We start from the raw sequence: 16,668 nt of genomic DNA, 5'->3' as shown, positions 1-16,668 counted from the left end.
TGCCCCGGGCAGCAGCCAGGGCTCCGATGTCCCTGGCACCCAGTGAAGTCCCTCCATTCCGGGGCTTGGCAGGATGGAAGCCAAGGACATCTCCATCCCCATCCCTGCACTAGCCACGGAGCGGCGGCTCGCCCAGCGCCTCAGGTGAGGGGAATGGGAACGGGGGGCGGAACGGGAGCGAGGGGATAATGGGAGCCCTGTGCTGCTCCAGCAGGTGATGGTGGGACTGGCTGGGAGGAGGGTCACAGGGCCAGTCCTGCACCAGGAGGGTCTGCAGAGCTGGAAGGGCCTGACCAGGCCTTGGCCTTGCAGGGAGCATTTGGAAGAGAAGCAGCTGCTGGACAGGCGCTACCAGCTGCAGCAGGTGCCAGGGGGCCGCATGGCCCTGCCCGTGCTGGAGGAGAAGCTCTCCCAGCTGTGCCTTCCCCTGGAGATGCCCTGTGAGCTGGTCTGGATCCAGGTCAGGAGAGCCCCCTTGCCCCGAGCCCTGCATGGGGCGATGAGGTCTCAGCCCCACGTGCCACATCCCTGCAGCAGGACCCTGTCCCCTCCAGGGCATCCCGGCGACAGGCACCTGCCCAGAGGCTGCGGGATGAGCTGCGGCAGCTGCTGGGCGGGAGCTGGTCGGAGGAGCTGGAGCAGGATGTGCCCCATGCCTGGCAGCGGCACGGGGACCTGGTGCTGCTGAGTGAGGACAGCTTCAGGGCTGCACCGTGGGAGAGCCTGGGTAAGGAGGAGCAGGGTCTGCCTGCCCTGATCCTGCCCACAGAACCTGTTCTGGCCTTTCCCAAATCTCCTGGGATGGGTGTGTTCCAGGTCCAGTGCTCTGGGAGACGGTGGCCTCGGCTTTGGGTGCCCGGCGGATAGCCAGGCGAGGACGGGTGTTGCCAGACGGGATGCGGACCCCCAGTGTGACCCTGCTGCTGGGCCAGGACGGCTGGGTGGAGCACGTGGACAATGGGATCAGGTAGGCAGGAGCCACGGTGCAGGATGTGGCCGGCACAGGGAAGGGACCACCTTCACCATCCCGGCGGGGTCTTCCAGGTACACCTTCGACGTGACCAAGTGCATGTTCTCACCGGGAAACATCACGGAGAAGCTGCGGGTGGCCTCACTGCCCTGCTCTGGGGAGGTCCTGGTGGATCTTTATGCAGGTAATGGGGATGGAGAAGGGCTTTGGCAGGGTGGGCAGGCAGAGAACAGTGATGCAGATGGCATCCAGATGTCATTTCCAGCCTGGAATGAAAAATACTTAGGCTTAGAGCTCCCACCCTGTTTGTGAGCCCTCAGCTATCCTGGTACTTCTGTCCCTCTTGTGTCCCTGCTGCCTTTGGACACTTAGGATGACCTTGCACTCAGGATCGGCAGAGCACTGCTGCTTGAGGGAATCATTTGGATGCAGGGGAAAGATTTGCTGCTGTTTTGTGCTTAGGGAAGTTAGTGCTTCCAATTTGTGCTACACTGAAGGGATGTGGCACCCACAAAACTGCTCTGGAGTAATTAAATGTTAGTCTGGGCACTCCTGCACAGAGTGGAAGCAGGGCAGGTTTTGAGCTGATGGCCAGAGACTGAAGGTAAAATAAGCTCCTCTAAACATTTTTCAAGACAGATTTTGCTTTTGCAGAGGAGGGAGGGATGAACTTCCATTTACTGAGTGTTTGGGCTCGTTCCAACCCAGAGCAAAGCAGTTTTGGAGAGCAGGGATGACAGCGTGTACCCCGCCCTGACTCCAGGGAGGAGCACGGGTCTCCAGCAGGTCCTTGCCCTCAGCCACTGCCACCTCCTACCCGCAGGCATCGGCTATTTCACGCTGCCGTTCCTGGTTCATGCGGGAGCCGCCTTTGTCCATGCCTGTGAGTGGAATGTCCACGCTGTGGAGGCCCTGCGCCGGGCCCTGGCACTGAACGGGGTGCAGGATCGGTGCCACATCCACTACGGGGACAGCCGGCAGGTGAGCACCGCTGCCCGGCCGCGGGCCCCCATCCGCACCGGGCATCCCCTCACCTCCCCTCTCCTCCCAGCTGGAGCTGCGGGACACGGCCGACCGGGTGAACCTGGGGCTGATCCCCAGCTCGGAGGAAGGCTGGCCAGTGGCCTGCCGTGTCCTCAAGAGGGACACGGGTGGGGTTCTCCACATCCACCACAACGTGGAGACTCCCCCTGCACCGACCCCGATCCTGCCAGCTGAGTGGGGGTCTCCAGAGGCACAGCACCCAATGGAGGACACTGGGAACAAGACAGTGGGGGCCAGGATCAGACCCGAGTGGCAGAGGTGGGCTGAAACCACAGCAACGCGGATCCAGGGACTGCTGGTGGAGCTGCATGGGCGGCTGTGGCACACCAGAATCCTGCACATTGAGGCAGTGAAGTCCTACGCACCCCACGTCCATCACCTCGTGTTGGACCTCGAGTGCCGGCCAGCACTGCCCACGTAGCTGGGAATGGGCCCTGTCGGGGCTCCAGCTCCCATGGAATGGTGCTATCACAGTACTAGGAGCAGTGTCCTGCTGCCAGCCTGGATGTGCCTTATGTCCCCTGCCCAGCAGTGCCTCCCTGTGCCCAGAGTACCCAGGGATGTGCTCCCTTGGGAGATCCCTCCAGGATCCAAGTCAAGGATGCAGTGAGATGAGTCTTGCCCCGACTCTGCCAGTCGCTGCCCAGATTTTGGACATGTGGTGGCACTTTCAGCCCTGTTTCCACACAGGAGAAAACCACAGGGCTGAAAAACCTCGGGTTCCTGCTGGGTTCATTTCAATAGGTTGGGGACGGGCTTTGTGGTCATATTTACCAATGTGCTTTTTTATTGTACTGGAAACAGGGCTGTTTATCTTGGCTTCTTCTTACATTTTTTCAGAAATAAAGATGTTTCTCATATCTCTTGTTGGTGTCCAGTTAAAATGTGAACGCTGGTGCAAGCATGGGGGCCTGGGAAGGCCAGGTCCCAGAGGGGTGTGGGGAGGGGCTCAGAGAGCAAAACCTCTGCTGGCATCCTCTGCCTGCAAGCCCAAAGCCCTCTAAGTATTGTGTGTGTACCCCTGATGGAGAGAACCTCTGCCGCATGAGGGAGCTCCCACTGGCCCTTTGGCGTCCCCATGTTTTTTCTCGTGTCGGTGTCTCATCTTCTGTAGGGCTGGGAGCCTCTGGCTCTCCAATCCCGTGACGGGGAGCCCCGGGGTGCGGCCGAAAGTGTGGGAAGAGCTGCGTCCTCGCGTTTGCTCAGGGCTGCTCCCAGCTGGCTGCTTCCCAGCCCCACGCCTTGTCCTGCGGCGTGCGCTCGCGGTTCCCGTGTTGCCTGTGCCCCCGTGGGCTGTGACAAGGGCCCTGCCGTGGCCGTATCTCTGTCACGAAGGACAAGGGCAGAGGCTGGAGCCTTGCGGCGGGAGGACACCACGGCCGCGCGGCTGGGGTTTCAGTCCTTCTCCTTGGAGACCCCGGGAGGGCGCCCTGCAGTTCTGGTGGCGGTGGGCTCTGCGCTCTTCGGGAGCAGCTGCGCTTCCAGCCAGGGCCGTGGGGCACCGGGCCCTGCCCAGTCGTGCGGGAGGAAAGCGTCCCGCGGTGCAGGGGCCGCAGCTCAAGCGGGACAAGGGCTGGAGGGCGCGGGCACCGCCTCCCGCACGGGCCACCCCGTCCATGCCGCAGGTGCGGCGGGCGCGGCTCCTTTAAGGCTCCGGCGCCGCGCCCCCCCGCCCCCCCGGCTCCACCTCCCCGCTCCGGGAGGCGTCGGCCGGAGCCGCCGCAGGTACCGGGAGGGTCGTGGGGACCGGGGGTCCCTCCACTGGTGGGGGGTCGGAGGGTACAAGGGGTTCCTCCGCGGATGGGGGGCACCGGGGATCCCTCGGCTGGGGGGATGCCTGGGGGTGCCGGGTGTCCCTCTGTGGTTGAGATGTCGAGCCGCGGTGTCCGGGTCGGGGCCGGTGCTTGCCCGGTGCGAGTGGCCGCGCTGCGAGCGCGGTGCCGGCGGCCCCGGACCCCCCCCCGAGAGAGGAGCCCGGGGTCCGTCCCATCAGCCCTTGTTCCCCGGGGCGCGGCTGCGGGGACGGGAAACTCCGTCTCGGCGGTGCCGGCGGTCCCGGGTGGGCAGCGGGCTGAGCTACAGCCCCCCGAGCAGGCGCCCCTGCTCCTTCGGGGCTGGAGCGGCCGCAGCCACCCGGGTCCCGGTGCCGGCGCCTCCGGACCGGATCCTGCCCCCGTCGCGGCTCCTGGAGCGTGTCCGCTCCCGGCGGCTCCACGGGGGTCGGGCAGCTCCGGGCCCCGCTGCATTCGTGGGAGCGGCAGCCCGGGGCGGCTCCTTCCTGCCGGGGCTGCCCGCGGGTGCTGGGCGTCAGCGCGGTCCCACGGAGCCGGCTGAGGTCACCGGGGCGGCGGGGCTGGCAGGCGGCCCGAGCCCAGCCCAGAGCAGGGCGGTGGAGGCGGCGGGCGGACCGCTGTCCCGGGTGCCGCGATCCGGTCCAGCCCGGGGAGCGCGCACGGAGCACCTCGCGGGGCGGGAGCCGCCGGGCTCAGCGGCTGGCATGTCCCTAGCACGGACATATCTGGCCAGGGTCGGCGATCCCGAGTGCAGCGATGTCGGAAGCCGTGGATCTGTCCTTCCTGTCGGACGTGGAAAAAGAATTGATCCTGCAGGTCCTGCAGCGCGACGAGGAGCTCCGTAAAGCAGAGGAGAGGAGGATCAGGTGTGGACGTGTCTGGGGCTGGGCAGAAGCTGGTTCCCTGCTTTGCTCTGGAAGTGGGTGGAGGAGTGAGAGTGCTGGTGATGGGGGTTCCCCGGGGCGGCTCTGACAGCTCCCGGTGTCGGGTCTAAGCAGGCGCCTGAAGAATGAGCTACTGGACATCCGGCGCAAGGGAGCCAAGCGGGGCAGCCAGCGGTACAGCGAGCGGACCTGCGCCCGCTGCCAGCAGAGCCTGAGCCGTGTCAGCGCCAAGGCCAACACGTGCCGGGGCTGCAACCACTTGGTGTGTCGGGACTGCCGTTCCTACAGCCCCAACAGCTCCTGGCGCTGCAAAGTCTGCACCAAGGAGGCGTGAGTACCTGGGGACAAGTGGCAGAGACCTTCTGCATGTGCTTCCTGTTCCTTTCCTCTTCCCAGGCTCCCCAGCTTGATGCCCCATGTCTGGCCTTTCCTAGCCTAGCTGGTCCTCTTCACTGGAGGACAGCTGGCTCTGCTGTTGCTCCTGGAGTGGGTTTCCATGGTTGGGTGATGGAGAATTGAGTCATACCCCAATCTTGTGACTGCTCCATGCCCTCCTCACTCCTCCTCCCCCCTTTACTTGACTCCAGCACAGTTCCCCTTGCACAGCCTGTGTTTCAAGTATCCCAGGTTTCCTCCTTTTTGGCCTCCCTTGTCCTATAAAACCTGTCTTGCTCCCATGTTTACTGGGGACGTAGCTGAGCCCGTCAACTGCCCAGTGAATTGTCTCTGCCCAGTCGCCTGCCGATCATGCCCACTGTGTCTGTGTTCTCCTTGGGTGGTGGGAGCACCAAGGGTGGGTTGGGGTGCAAGGATCAGCCCCCCACTGCCCTTTCCTGCCCCCCCCCTCCCTGCCCTGCAGTGAGCTGAAGAAAACAACAGGTGACTGGTTCTACGACCAGAGGGTCAACCGCTTCGCCAACCACCTGGGCAGCGACATGGTGCGGCTGTCCCTGCGGCACAGGCCGGCAGGTAGGGGTGCCACAGCAACGCCTCCTCCCACAGCTCAACCATCTGGGATGCTTCCCCTTTCCCCAGTGCACCTTGCACAGTGTGGAGCTGAATGGAAGCGGCTCCTGCTTCGGGCAATGGGCTTGGAGCAGAGGTCCTCCTGATGCTCTCTCCTTCCAGCCAGCAAAAGAGAGACTGTGGGACAAACCCTCCTCCAGAAAGCTCAGCTTGGTGAGCCCAAAAGCTCCTCTGCAGCCCGGCAGCCGAGCCCCCCTGCACCCCGGGAGGAGTCCAGGTAAGAATCCCCGCTGTCCTACCTGCTCCAGGCACCAGCCCTCATCTGCTGTGGGGATGAGAGCAATGCTGCCGCCCTGCTTGGATTATTGATGGCACAGAAGCTCTCTCAGACCAATTTCCTTGCCAGACAGGACATACCTGTGGTTTTGTTTGTCTGCAGTTTGTTTCCAGATGCCTCAGACCCTCGGGATGGCAAAAGTGACACAGAGTCCATGGAAAACATGAGCCTGGATGGCTACAGATCTAGTCCTGGTGATGGGGGGGGCAGGTGAGGGGCTCCCCAGATGGGTTGTCCTTGGCAAGACTGGCTGGAAAAGAATGAGGACTTTCTTTTGAAGTGTGTTTTCTTGGTCTAGTGAGGGGGAGCTAGCTCTTTTGGCTAGGCTGAAACTTGTCCCTGGGCAGGCATGTCCTCTGCTCCCAGGCTGGCGTGTTATAGGGAGCTTATGTGCCTCCAGGGAGCCTGTGTGGAGATGGTACTTTCCAGCCAGTACTTGCTCTCCCAGCTGGGCTCGTGGCCTGGGACAGACCTTTCTGTGTCCTCTGCAGGAGTAACTCTCTGGAGAGAGCCATCCCTGGAAAACAGGTTGCTGCACCAGCAGGACCTGCTGCCTCCAGCCTGACCCTCCCTCTCCGCTCCAAAAACGCTTACTCTGACGGACGGGTGCGTGACACTGCTCCAGCAGGCCCAGCCCTGTCCTGGGGTGTGGGGCCAGGAGTCTTGTGGGTTGCCCAACCCTGCCCTGCTCTGACAGGACCTCTCCTCCCCAGGATGCCACTGCAGGGACCCGCAGCAGCGCCTTGGTGGATGAGCATGAAACGATATTCAAGAAGAACCCCCGGCGGGTGGTGAGGCCTGCAGGTGAGAGCTGCAGGGGTGCAGGGTGTTTGGGTGCCAACATGGCCAGGGGTGGGCAGCTGCTTCTCCCTGGGCTGAGGTGAGCTTTTGGTGTGGATGGGAGAGGCTGGGGCAGTCCCTTGTCTGAGGGAGCAGCAGGGCTCTGCTAGTCCTGCTCCGTGCTGCTGCCTCCTGCTCACCACCTCTCGTGCAGACTACACCAAGTCGGTGATCGACCTGCGCCCCGAGGACTTCATGGGGGATGGTGGATCTTTGGGGGACAGGAGCAAGTCGGTCCCTGGCCTCAACATGGAGCTGGTGAGACCCTTGGAATGCCATGGTGGAGGAGCTGGGTATCTGGCCTGCTGTGCCCTGCTGCTCCCCACACAGTTGACTTGTCTCCCTCCTTGCAGGAGGAGGAAGAGGAGGACATCGATAACCTGGTGGAGATCCATCGTCAGCGGGTGGCCCGGGGCAGCATGCGCAGTGGCACCTCCTCAGTGAGTCCCCATGGTGTGGCCGTGCTGTGCCCTGCTGCAGGGAGGAATGATGGACAAAGGCAATGCCAATGGGTTAGGTGGGAAAAAGGCAGGGTGGTGCAGAGGCAAGAGCCTGAGGCATGGGGGCTTCCTCCCCTTGAAGGGAATCAAAATGCAGAGACCCAGCTCTCTTCTGGGGAGCCTCCATGCGTGTGGGAGGCACTCAGTGGCCATCCCCAGCCACAGAGGGTGAGAGGGGCTGTATGGAGGAGGCACGTGAAGGAGTCTTGCTGAGGATGAAGAGGGACCATCAAGTGATGGTGTGCCAGCTGAGCCCTGCCATGTCTTCCAGAGCACACTGGGGAGCATGGTCAGCATTTACAGCGAGGCCGGCGACTTCGGCAGCGTGGCGGTCACTGGAGGCATCTCCTTCTCCCTGAGCTATGAGCAGAAGACGCAGACCTTGTTCATCCACGTGAAGGAGTGTCGCCAGCTGGCCTACGGGGACGAGGGCAGGAAGCGCTCCAACCCGTGAGAGCCAGGGGGGTGATGGCTGGTGGCACCACTGGTGGTGCCCACCTGGGTTGTGGGGTGTCCACCAGAGATGGGAGCTGTAAGTGCGGGGTCTTGGCAAGGCAGGGAGTCTGGGGTTGCTCTGGGGAGCTCAGAGGGGGTTAATTGTGGGGGGACCTCGGTGAAGTGCTGCTTGCTCCTCTCTGCAGGTACGTGAAGACCTACCTCCTGCCTGACAAATCCCGGCAGGGGAAACGCAAGACAACAATCAAACGCAACACCATCAACCCTCTGTACAATGAGCTGCTGAAGGTGAGCAGGGATGGATTGGGGTGCAGGTAGTCAGTCCTGGGAATGCTGCTGGAACAAGCCAATGGCTAGTTGGGCTCCTAACCCTGAGGCAGGGTATCTACAGAGAACTTGTTCCAGAGACTGCATCCTGAAAGCTGGAAAAACCCAATCCCAGACTGGGTCGCTGCTCTGATCTGGCCGTGGTGTCAAGTCCCAGTGCTGTGATGGGGTAGAGGCACAGCTGCAGATGTAAACATGTCACAGGGCATGTCCCTGGTTCCTCTGGCATTCCTCGGGGGCATTCTGCTTACCCCGAGTATTTCCTTCCGTGGCAAAGGCTTCCGGGCCCCTGGAAACAGGTTACATTGGTGGGAGAGCAGCACAGCTGCAGAGGCAGAAGTAAGGCAGTTCTGGGCCCCAGGGCAGAACAACTTTGCACTGTCCTTCACCAGCCCTGCTGCAGCCACTTTGGGGTGGTGTGACTGGCTGACTCTGTCCCTGAGCCTGGCAGTGCATTGCTGAGGCCAGGCACTCTCAGACAGGAGGAAGTGGGAGCTGTGGTTTGGTTTTTAGGCTCTCACAGCCAGGTTTACTAAGGTCTTGTGCTGTGACCCCTTGAGGCCCTGTGGGCTGGCAGAGCTCTGTGTGTTGTGGGACGAGTGGACAGGTACCTGGCTCTGAGGTCTATCTGTCTGGAGAGCATGGGCTCCTGCACCACTGCCCCAGGACTCTGAGGTTTCAGCAGGCGTAGAAAGAAGAACAGACTCCTGTGTGCATCCATTGCTCCTCAAACTTGTTTTCTTTCCTGATCGAGAGCTGTGGCTGATGGTGGTTGCCAAGCCTGTCCCTACCTACTGCTGCCTGCTCACCGGGGGTTTTCCGGTCTCTCTCCCTAGTACGAGATTAGCAAGTCCCTCCTGCTCATGAGGACACTGCAGTTCTCGGTCTGGCACCACGATCGCTTTGGCCGCAACACGTTCCTGGGGGAGGTGGAAGTCCCACTGGATGCCTGGAACTTTGACAGCCACCTGGAGGAGTTCCTGCCCCTGCATGGCAAGGTGTGCCCCTGCTGTCTGCAGCTTCCCTTGCCTGGCCCTGGTGAGGGATACAGCCTCCTGTCGGCAGAGGGGTGTGGAGACAGCTGGGAGCTGCCAAAAGGCTTGTGCCAAATCAAATCTTTAGAGAAATGAACAACCCAGAAGCAGACAGCAGTGCTGTCATAAAAAAGGGCAGATCTTTTGCCTCAAGCCTAGCTTCCCACCTGTTCCTCAGGTGATTGAGCCAAAATAAGATCCCAAAGGAGCTGGAGTGATCTGGTGATGCTGGGGAGGGTTTGCAGGCACTTGTGCCAGCTCAGCCATATCTAGGAGAAGCCAAGCCCTTTGTCCCAGCCTGGGGAGGTGCTGCACACAGGCCAGGCTGTCAGTGTGTCTGCCGTGGCCTCTCTGCAGTGTTTGGTAAGTCTCGCGTCCTTTGCAGACTGGGGCAGATGCTGCTGGTCTCCACCAGTACAAGGGAGAGTTGGTTGTCTCCATGAAGTACATCCCATCTGTCAAGCACCCCGGGGCTGGGAATGGCAGGAAAGGTGAGTGCTGGAGCTGCAGGATGTCTGTGCAGCCTTGCAGGATCTGCTCGTGGCCACGTGATCTGGCTCTGGGTAGTGTTACTGCAGCCTTCTCCAGCACCTGCAAGGCTGCTCTGGGTCAGGGCAGACCTGGCTGTCCTCAGGCTGACTGAGCCATCCCAGTGCTTCCTTGGGGCTGGACCAGGCTGGACCTGCATGAAGCAATTGTCCACCTTCGCCTCAGCAGGCAGGGCCAGTACTTGAGAAGGCAAGAGGAAATGGCATCCCGGGCTCTGTACATGCCCCTGGGATGAAGGGTGTTCAGCAGGACCTTTCCTGAAGTTTGTGGTGGTGGAAATTGAAGTTGATTAATTGATGTGTTGGGTTTTTCCTAGGCAAAACGGGGGAAGGTGGTGAGCTCCAGGTCTGGATCAAAGAAGCCAAGAACCTCACAGCTGCCAAATCTGGGGGGACCTCAGACAGCTTTGTCAAAGGGTGAGTGAGAGTCCTGGGGGGGGGGAGGCAGTGAAGTCACTGTCCTCCCTGGCTATATTTCCAGTGCTGCTGTGGGGACCTGGAGGAGGGCAGGGTCTCTCCATTAGCTGCCCTGCACTGCCTGTGTTGGTACCTTGAGAGTCACTGTCTGACCAGAGACAAGATGCTCCTGGTAGCAGGTGCTCTCCTGGATTTTGGCTGATTGAGAGGTTGTGGTGGAAGGCTCTGTGCAGGGCAGGGCTCCAGTTGCCCTTCCCAAAGGTCACCATGCTATGGGGCAGCATGACTAGGGCCGAGGAGTCTCCAGTCCTTGCCCTCCCCAGACCACTTGCAGTCTGAGTGACTTTTCAGGAGGCAGGGAAGAGACCACTCCTTGCAGAGTGTCATAGTCCTTCCTGAGCCATGTCAGGGAAGGTGGAAAGAGCAGCTCCAGGCCAGGTCCTGGGGTGCTGAGGTGCCCCAGCCCTCGGAGCAGAAGGCCCATGTGCTGCTAATCCAAGGGATTGTTTCCCCCAGCTACCTCCTGCCGCACAAAAACAAAGCCTCCAAGAGGAAGACGCCTGTGGTGAAGAAGACCCTGAACCCTCATTACAACCACACCTTTGTCTACAATGGTATCAACCCCGAGGACCTGCAGCACATCTGCCTGGAGCTGACAGTCTGGGACCGGGAGCCACTGTCCAGCAACGACTTCCTCGGGGGTGTCCGTCTGGGGGTGGGCAATGGTGAGGAGCCCTGTGGTCCCATCAGACCCTGGGGACAAGCAGCCTTTCTTGAGGCTGCTGCACTGTGAGCAGGAGCCTGCTCTGGCAGTGGCTTCTGCCCACTTCCATCCTTTCTCCCAGGCATGAGCAACGGGCAGGCTGTGGACTGGATGGACTCCATGGGCGAGGAGCTGAACCTGTGGCAGAAGATGTGCCAGTATCCGGGCTCCTGGGCAGAGGGGACACTCCAGCTCCGCTCCACCATGGCCAAGCTGAGGCCGTAGGCTGTGGCACCAGCACCTGGACTCGGCTGAGGGCTGGCACCGCTGCTCCGGAGCCACTCTTACTGCAGGGCTTGGCAGGGCTGCCAAACGTGGGTTATTATTTTTTCTTCTTTAATAAACATGACCTTCTCTAAACAGGCTTGGGCAGAAAGTCTTCTTGGCCTAGCTTCATTTAAAGGGTTTTCCTTTTGTCATAAGCCTTGCACCACATTTCAGTCTGAACTGAAGTCCTGGTGGACCCTCCCTTTTTCCCCTTGAGGCAAAATGCTTTGAAATGTCATTGGGTTTGTATTTCTTTCCATTCTTCTTCCTCCCACCCTTTCTGTTTCACAGTCTGCTCCTTCCCTGTCCTCTTCATCCTCCTAGCTGTGCACAGCCCAGCCCCAGCCCTGGCTGCAGGGACCAGGCTGGAACCATGTGGGGTCAGCTTGGAGGGGCCAGGGGTCATGGTCCCCAGGAAACATTTGTTTTCTGGGCCTCTCAGCAACACATCTGCCAGCACAGACTTTTTATACAAATTTATTTATTTCAAGTTAATATTCTACTGCCAAAGCAGTTCCCAGGAAGGGTGCCCTGTGGGTGGTGGGAGGGGGAAGCAAGTGGCAGTGGGGAGGGCGAGCCCTCAGGGTGGGCTGCATTCCTGGCTGGCTGCTACAGGCTCTGCTGAATGTGGGGCCATTTGCTTTTAATAAGGGCTTTCTGAATGGGAGGGTTGTGCACAGGGTGAGGGTGGCCATGGGGAGGCTGAAGCTGCTGTGTTAGAGGCTGTTGCACTGCTGCCCCACCTGCTCTCCCTGCTCTGGCTCCATGTCTCCCCCCTGCCCTGGGATGTGAGCAGGGCAGTCTGGTGTCTCCTGCCACAGTCCTGGCCAAGCTGAGCCATCCAACCCCTCAGCCAGAGAGAGCTCCTGTCTGCTGGGCAGTGGGGACACTGCTGGCACACGGTCCCTGTCCTCATCCCTGTTCACCTCTCTGTGCCACAACAGCCAGAGATGGGCTCCCTTTCCCCGGGGGTCCTTGGCACCCTGTTTCTCCTCTATGGTGGGCGACTAGAAAAGCAGAAAGGAAGGTGTCCATCCTCTGAGGGCAGTGGAGGGAGAGTGTCCCCGGCGCTGGCTCACTCGCAGGGGTCCCCGTTCTGTGCCTGCCGAGCCGCCTCCTGCTCGCCCAGCAGGTACGTGTCGATGAAGACGAAGAGCTCGTCGGGGCTCACGGGGGCGATGTAGCGCTCGCGGTCAGTGCCTGCCTTGTCCAACAGCACCGCGTTGAAGTGGGAGCGGGTGAGGTGCAGGAACTGCCTGGGGGTGCAGGAGGGGTCACCGGTCAGGACTGGGGGGTTGCAGAGGGCTGAGCCTGCCCACTTCAGGTCCTCCTGAAGTGGGGGCTCCCACTTCTTCCTTAGGGCTGTGAGCGCTGTGGGGCTCTGGTGATGCTACATTCAGACTTGCCAGGGGGTCCTTCCATTGCACAAGCCCCTCTGGTGCAGGAGGAAGGGACTATCCACGAATCCAACTGCAACCTCATGCTCTGCCATCCCCAGAGGTGTCCCCATTCCTGGTGCCCTCGCACAGGCACCTGGCTCTGCAGGACAGCCTCCCATCTGCCTTACCTGAGCTCCTGGATGATGCCAAGGGACAGCTGGTGCTCCCGGATTCGTCCCACCTCGTGTGGGGGCTGCCCCACCAGCTCAATGATGGTGACGTGACGCAGGTCCAGCCCACAGGCGGCTTGCTGTGGAGGAAGGAGGCATTGAGGGTGTGATGGAGGCAGAGGTAGGGAGGGGAGCAGCAGGAGGTTCTCCTCACCTGCAGCATGGAGATCTGCATCTTGTAGTAGCGGTTAGAGGGGTCAGGGGCTGAGATGACGAGGAGGCGACGTTTCTCGTTGAATTGATCCAGCAGGCTGGCGGCTGAGTTCACAGCTGTGTTGATCTGCATGGCTGGGGCAAGACAAGGGTGTGGGGAGGTGCCATTGTGCCCCCCATCACCCCTTCACCCTGCTGGGCAGCATCCCCTCAAACTGCCAGGCATTGCCATGGGCAGGTCCTGCCCTTCCCACACCACTTACGTGTGCAGAGGGGCTGGGAGCCCGTCCACTGCTGGGTGGACTGGCAGACCCGTAGAGAGGTGCCCTGGCGCTCATAGCCCCCATCACACAGGTACTCGCAGGTGGCACCATAGTTATTGCCGTCGGAGGTGCAGGAGATGTACCCGTTCTGCGGAGGCTTCAGGACAGGGCAGCGCCTCACTGCGAAGAGGGGAGCTGGATGAGAGCTGGGGGTGATGGAGCACAGCCCTAGCCATGGGGTGTGGAGCCTGAAGCCATGGGAGAGACAGCTGGGAGCCCCGGGGGAGCCCACTTGCCTTGGACACGGACACTGAACTTGCAGCTGGCTCGGTTGTACGCCTGGTCGTGGGCGGTGTAGCGGATCACATGCTCTCCTTCAGGGAATTCAGAGCCTGGCTCTGGGCCCCGCAGCATCACCCTGAACCCAGCAGACGGGTTTCTCCATCAGGGCCCCATGGCCTCCAGCCCTTGCTGGCAGTGCCTGCGGCACCTCCACTCTCACCTCTTGATGACGCCGTCAGCAGAGTCCTTCACGCGAGGAGGGTCCCAGTAGACAGTTGCAGTCAGCTTGCCTGGCTCAGCTATCCGCTCCCGGGAGTCAGGACAGCGGATCTTGGGAGGCTCCAGGTCTGCCCACAGGGAGGAGAGGGTGTTGGGGAACCTGTGGATGCTGGCTGGGCTGCAAGAGCCGGGCACCAACCCCAGCACTGAACCACCACAGGGATGCTGCACATAGCCAGGCACCCTGGAGCCATTGGGAACTGCTGTAAAGCCAGCACTGGGTGCCCCAATCCTGGGCTGGTGCCTGCGCTTCAGGACTAATGGCACTGTGGGGAGCAGAGGGACCAGGGGTCCCATGATGGGGAGGTGCAAGAGCTGGCACCTGGCAATACCCATTTTGGATGTGGGGTGACACCTGGAGACACCCCAGGGATGGAGGGTGAGAGGCCCCTGTGTGCCTCAGAATCGTGGGTTGAAAATTTACCTACACAGATTGGCTCAGTCCCACTCCAGCGCCCGTCCTCCATGCAGATGCGGCTCCGGTCGCCCTCCAGCTGGTAGCCAGGCAGGCAGGTGTAGTCACAGCGGGAATCCATCTGCACTCCTGCTGAGCACACGTAGGAGCCCCGCAGCACTGCTGGCAGCACGTGGCACCGGATTTCTGGGATGGAGAGAGCAAAGAGGGGAGGGAAGTGGCAGCCAGCCATGTGAGTGGGCAGAGCACCCAGGACTGGCCTCTGAGGGGCCTGTGGAGGTGCTGGCAAGGCAAGAGCTGGGCACACTCACGTCGGCAGTATGCCATCCCAGACCAGTGGCGATTGGGCAGGCACTGGACCACGCTGGAACCCACCAGCCGGTACCCGCGGGTGCAGCTCAGCTCGCAGCGTGTCCCCAGGCTGCTGCGGTAGGAGCTGCCCCGGGGTGAGTAGCAGGTGGCATCTCCGCGGTGGATGTTGAGTGTGGCACACCACTGGGGCACTGCGGGAGAGGAGGAAGGTGAGAGAGGCCCCCACTGTGTCTCAGTTTCCCCATGAGGACCCAAAGGACGGGTTGGGTGCCATTACCTCGACGGTAATCCAGGGCAGGCTCAGGGGGGGTTTCTTCTGCATAGACCTCATTGGTGTGACTCTCTGTGTAGTAGCCAGACCCTGGAGAGAAGGAAAGAGACAAGGGGACTATGGGGTGGTTCATGGCTGCAAAACATCCCCAGCAAGCAATCCCATCTCCAGGCAGACCCTGTCCTGTATCCTTGGGGCTGCTGTCAAGGGTTAAGCCAGGCACACTGCGAGCACAGTCCCCAGTGACACGGTTTGTGCTGGCACCAGTCGCAGACTAAACAGTGGCAGAAGCAACTGTGGTTATGGCAGGAAACGGGTGCTGGCACGGAGTAGGCTGGCACCGACCCCCAGCTTCGTGCTGCTGGGAAGTCCTTCCACACGCTCCCATGGCCCCGTTCCTGCCACGGGGCATGCCAAGGGAAGGAAGAAGGCTGCTCTCTCCTGCCCATCCACTGGCCAAAGCAAGGGATGAGAAGCACGCTGCCCAGCCCCCTTCAGGGGGCTGGAGGGGATGCAACCCCTTTCCTGTGCTTCAAGGGAGGATGAAGCTACTGGAGAGGCTTGGCCAGAGCTGCTGGCCTCACGCCATCCATGCTGCGCAGAGGGGCCCCCTGGATGGGGTGAAGACAGCCTTGCGCAATCCTTGCGGGCCACCCTCTAGCCCACACTGTGTCTTCATAGGCAAGGGACACGCCAGTGGGGAGAAAGCCGTGCAGGGGGAGAGGGCTGGCTTCCTTACCCGCGGCCCCTCGGCGCCTCGGCCGGCCGCGGCATTCCCGAGCACTGAGCTCACGTTTCCGCCGCGTTTCCTCTGGCCCCCGCCAGTGCTGCCCCCTCCTCGCCGCCAGCCCACCCCACCGCGCTCCCCCTCTGGCACGGCGGGGATGCTCAGCCTGGGAAAGGACCCCAGAAGAAGCGGCAGCCCCGCTGTGGCTGCACCCAATCATCTCATCTTCTCCCTGTCCTGTGTTTTGGGAAGGGGATATCCGCCGGGACCAATCCAAGCAGCAGCCCTGCCATCACGGGGAGGAAACTCCATTACAAATCTTTCAGACGCGAACTTTACTACAGAGTGACTCCCTACTGCTTCCCACAAGTCGCCCACTCACTGTTCACAAGCCTTTTGTCCTCATGCCCTTTCCACATTGCCGTGATGCCTTGGAGAGCGGAGGAGCAGGGGGCGAGCCCAGTGATGGTACCCGCGGGACTGGCTGTGGGGACGTGTTGGCGACCTGGTGAGAAGGGCTGTTTCCCAGGGGCATATGCCAAGCTCTCCCCGGGGCCCTGGGGACGGCGTGCACTGTGTCCCCACAGGCAAACATGCCATTTAATGGGATGTTCCCTTTTTATGGAGGTGCTGCCTTTTTCCTTCTCACCTGGGGTCAGCTCGCAGCCCCGGCTGCACTGGGCAGGAGCATCCCCAGCCAGGCGTGCTGGCAGCACGGCCAGGGGAGGGGATGGAAGCAGGGAAGGGGGAAACCCCCCAAACAAGGCTTGCAATCCTTGATCCAGCTGCCCAGCCGTGGGGCGGTTGGGGTTGAGTGCTCCATCCAGGCAAACATCTGCCGGCCGATGGCTCCCGTGGGAGCAGGGAGTAAGGGAGAAGCTGTGCTCCTGCAGGCAGGGATGTGATGGAGAGGCTGGTTTTCTGCTCCTCTCTGGATTCCTCCCACCACCCACTCAGTTCCTCTCTGTGCCCCTCAGCGCACCCCTGCAAGCACCCAGTACCCCCAGGCACTGATGCTCCCCCAGCATCGCTCGAACTCCCTCCCTCCCTCCCTCCCCCGCACGAGCCCCCAACGGGAGAAAGACCCTGCAGGCTGCCATCCCCGGGAGCCCCGCTGTGCCCACACTCACCTTCGTGCCACGTGGATGACACCAGCCTGGCGAGGACAACCAGGAGTACGGGGGCCGCCTCCTGCGCCATGCTGGGGGGCC

General features: G+C 61.5%; 5 protein-coding genes across 10 annotated transcripts in view; 4 read left to right on the top strand and 1 right to left on the bottom strand.

Moving 5' to 3' along the window:
- Nucleotides 1-1,373, top strand: part of XKRX (XK related X-linked) — a 27,292-nt gene extending 25,919 nt beyond the window's left edge. The window contains exon 4 of the transcript XR_004359577.1: nucleotides 1,360-1,373. The gene's annotated coding sequence lies outside the window, so the exon portion shown is untranslated. The remainder of the gene's footprint in view (nucleotides 1-1,359) is intronic.
- The window catches only part of NOX1 (NADPH oxidase 1), a 14,593-nt gene extending 13,220 nt beyond the window's left edge, over nucleotides 1-1,373 (top strand). Inside the window, exon 15 of the mRNA XM_032701796.1 lies at nucleotides 1,360-1,373. The gene's annotated coding sequence lies outside the window, so the exon portion shown is untranslated. The remainder of the gene's footprint in view (nucleotides 1-1,359) is intronic.
- TRMT12 (tRNA methyltransferase 12 homolog) overlaps nucleotides 1-16,349 on the top strand; it is a 16,862-nt gene extending 513 nt beyond the window's left edge. For 2 of the 4 annotated variants that reach the window (XM_032701800.1, XM_032701802.1), the window contains exons 2-8: nucleotides 73-144; nucleotides 313-460; nucleotides 535-727; nucleotides 817-967; nucleotides 1,045-1,154; nucleotides 1,794-1,951; nucleotides 2,022-2,874. In XM_032701800.1, the coding sequence (XP_032557691.1) occupies nucleotides 73-144; nucleotides 313-460; nucleotides 535-727; nucleotides 817-967; nucleotides 1,045-1,154; nucleotides 1,794-1,951; nucleotides 2,022-2,435 (1,246 nt within the window). In that variant the 3' untranslated portion in view covers nucleotides 2,436-2,874. Of the gene's footprint in view, nucleotides 1-72; nucleotides 145-312; nucleotides 461-534; nucleotides 728-816; nucleotides 968-1,044; nucleotides 1,155-1,793; nucleotides 1,952-2,021; nucleotides 2,875-12,506; nucleotides 12,520-16,336 lie in introns of those variants that run through there. The other 2 variants (XR_004359578.1, XM_032701801.1) reach the window with 2 other exon arrangements.
- On the top strand, nucleotides 3,707-11,239 carry SYTL4 (synaptotagmin like 4). 3 transcript variants are annotated; one of them, XM_032701789.1, is made up of 17 exons: nucleotides 3,707-3,739; nucleotides 4,541-4,673; nucleotides 4,806-5,021; nucleotides 5,551-5,660; nucleotides 5,820-5,934; nucleotides 6,097-6,204; nucleotides 6,486-6,600; nucleotides 6,708-6,798; nucleotides 6,989-7,092; nucleotides 7,188-7,274; nucleotides 7,606-7,784; nucleotides 7,976-8,078; nucleotides 8,954-9,115; nucleotides 9,537-9,642; nucleotides 10,017-10,116; nucleotides 10,633-10,841; nucleotides 10,962-11,239. In XM_032701789.1, the coding sequence occupies exons 2-17, from the start codon at nucleotides 4,564-4,566 to the stop codon at nucleotides 11,102-11,104; spliced, it is 2,058 nt and encodes a 685-aa protein (XP_032557680.1). In that variant the 5' UTR covers nucleotides 3,707-3,739; nucleotides 4,541-4,563; the 3' UTR covers nucleotides 11,105-11,239. The 3 variants fall into 3 exon arrangements, with proteins under 3 accessions (XP_032557680.1, XP_032557683.1, XP_032557682.1); XM_032701792.1 differs by having other exon boundaries at nucleotides 3,713-3,739; nucleotides 4,522-4,673; nucleotides 7,191-7,274; XM_032701791.1 differs by having other exon boundaries at nucleotides 3,713-3,739; nucleotides 4,522-4,673.
- On the bottom strand, nucleotides 12,222-16,668 carry SRPX2 (sushi repeat containing protein X-linked 2). The gene is made up of 10 exons (XM_032701797.1): nucleotides 16,588-16,668; nucleotides 14,737-14,820; nucleotides 14,459-14,650; nucleotides 14,157-14,333; nucleotides 13,674-13,800; nucleotides 13,468-13,589; nucleotides 13,172-13,351; nucleotides 12,910-13,043; nucleotides 12,714-12,835; nucleotides 12,222-12,402 (listed from the first exon to the last, which is right to left on the bottom strand). Exons 1-10 carry the CDS (start codon nucleotides 16,655-16,657, stop codon nucleotides 12,222-12,224), a joined length of 1,389 nt encoding a protein of 462 aa, XP_032557688.1. The 5' UTR covers nucleotides 16,658-16,668.

Source organism: Chiroxiphia lanceolata, chromosome 14 (assembly GCF_009829145.1).
Source record: "Chiroxiphia lanceolata isolate bChiLan1 chromosome 14, bChiLan1.pri, whole genome shotgun sequence".
In the NCBI taxonomy this organism is placed as follows: Eukaryota; Metazoa; Chordata; class Aves; order Passeriformes; family Pipridae; genus Chiroxiphia; species Chiroxiphia lanceolata.
The sequence above is the reverse complement of the archived record's forward strand: the minus strand, read 5'-3'. Positions and strand labels throughout refer to the sequence as shown.

Coding starts and splice junctions, on each gene's coding strand:
- SYTL4 (XM_032701789.1), top strand. CDS start 4,564: ATGTCGGAAGCCGTGGATCTGTCCTTCCTGTCGGACGTGGAAAAAGAA. Junction 7,785..7,975: donor GGCAGGAAGCGCTCCAACCC/GTGAGAGCCAGG, acceptor TCCTCTCTGCAG/GTACGTGAAGACCTACCTCC. Junction 10,842..10,961: donor CCGTCTGGGGGTGGGCAATG/GTGAGGAGCCCT, acceptor CCTTTCTCCCAG/GCATGAGCAACGGGCAGGCT.
- SRPX2 (XM_032701797.1), bottom strand. CDS start 16,657: ATGGCGCAGGAGGCGGCCCCCGTACTCCTGGTTGTCCTCGCCAGGCTG. Junction 14,334..14,458: donor TGGGATGGCATACTGCCGAC/GTGAGTGTGCCC, acceptor TCTCCATCCCAG/AAATCCGGTGCCACGTGCTG. Junction 13,590..13,673: donor GCTGACGGCGTCATCAAGAG/GTGAGAGTGGAG, acceptor TGCTGGGTTCAG/GGTGATGCTGCGGGGCCCAG.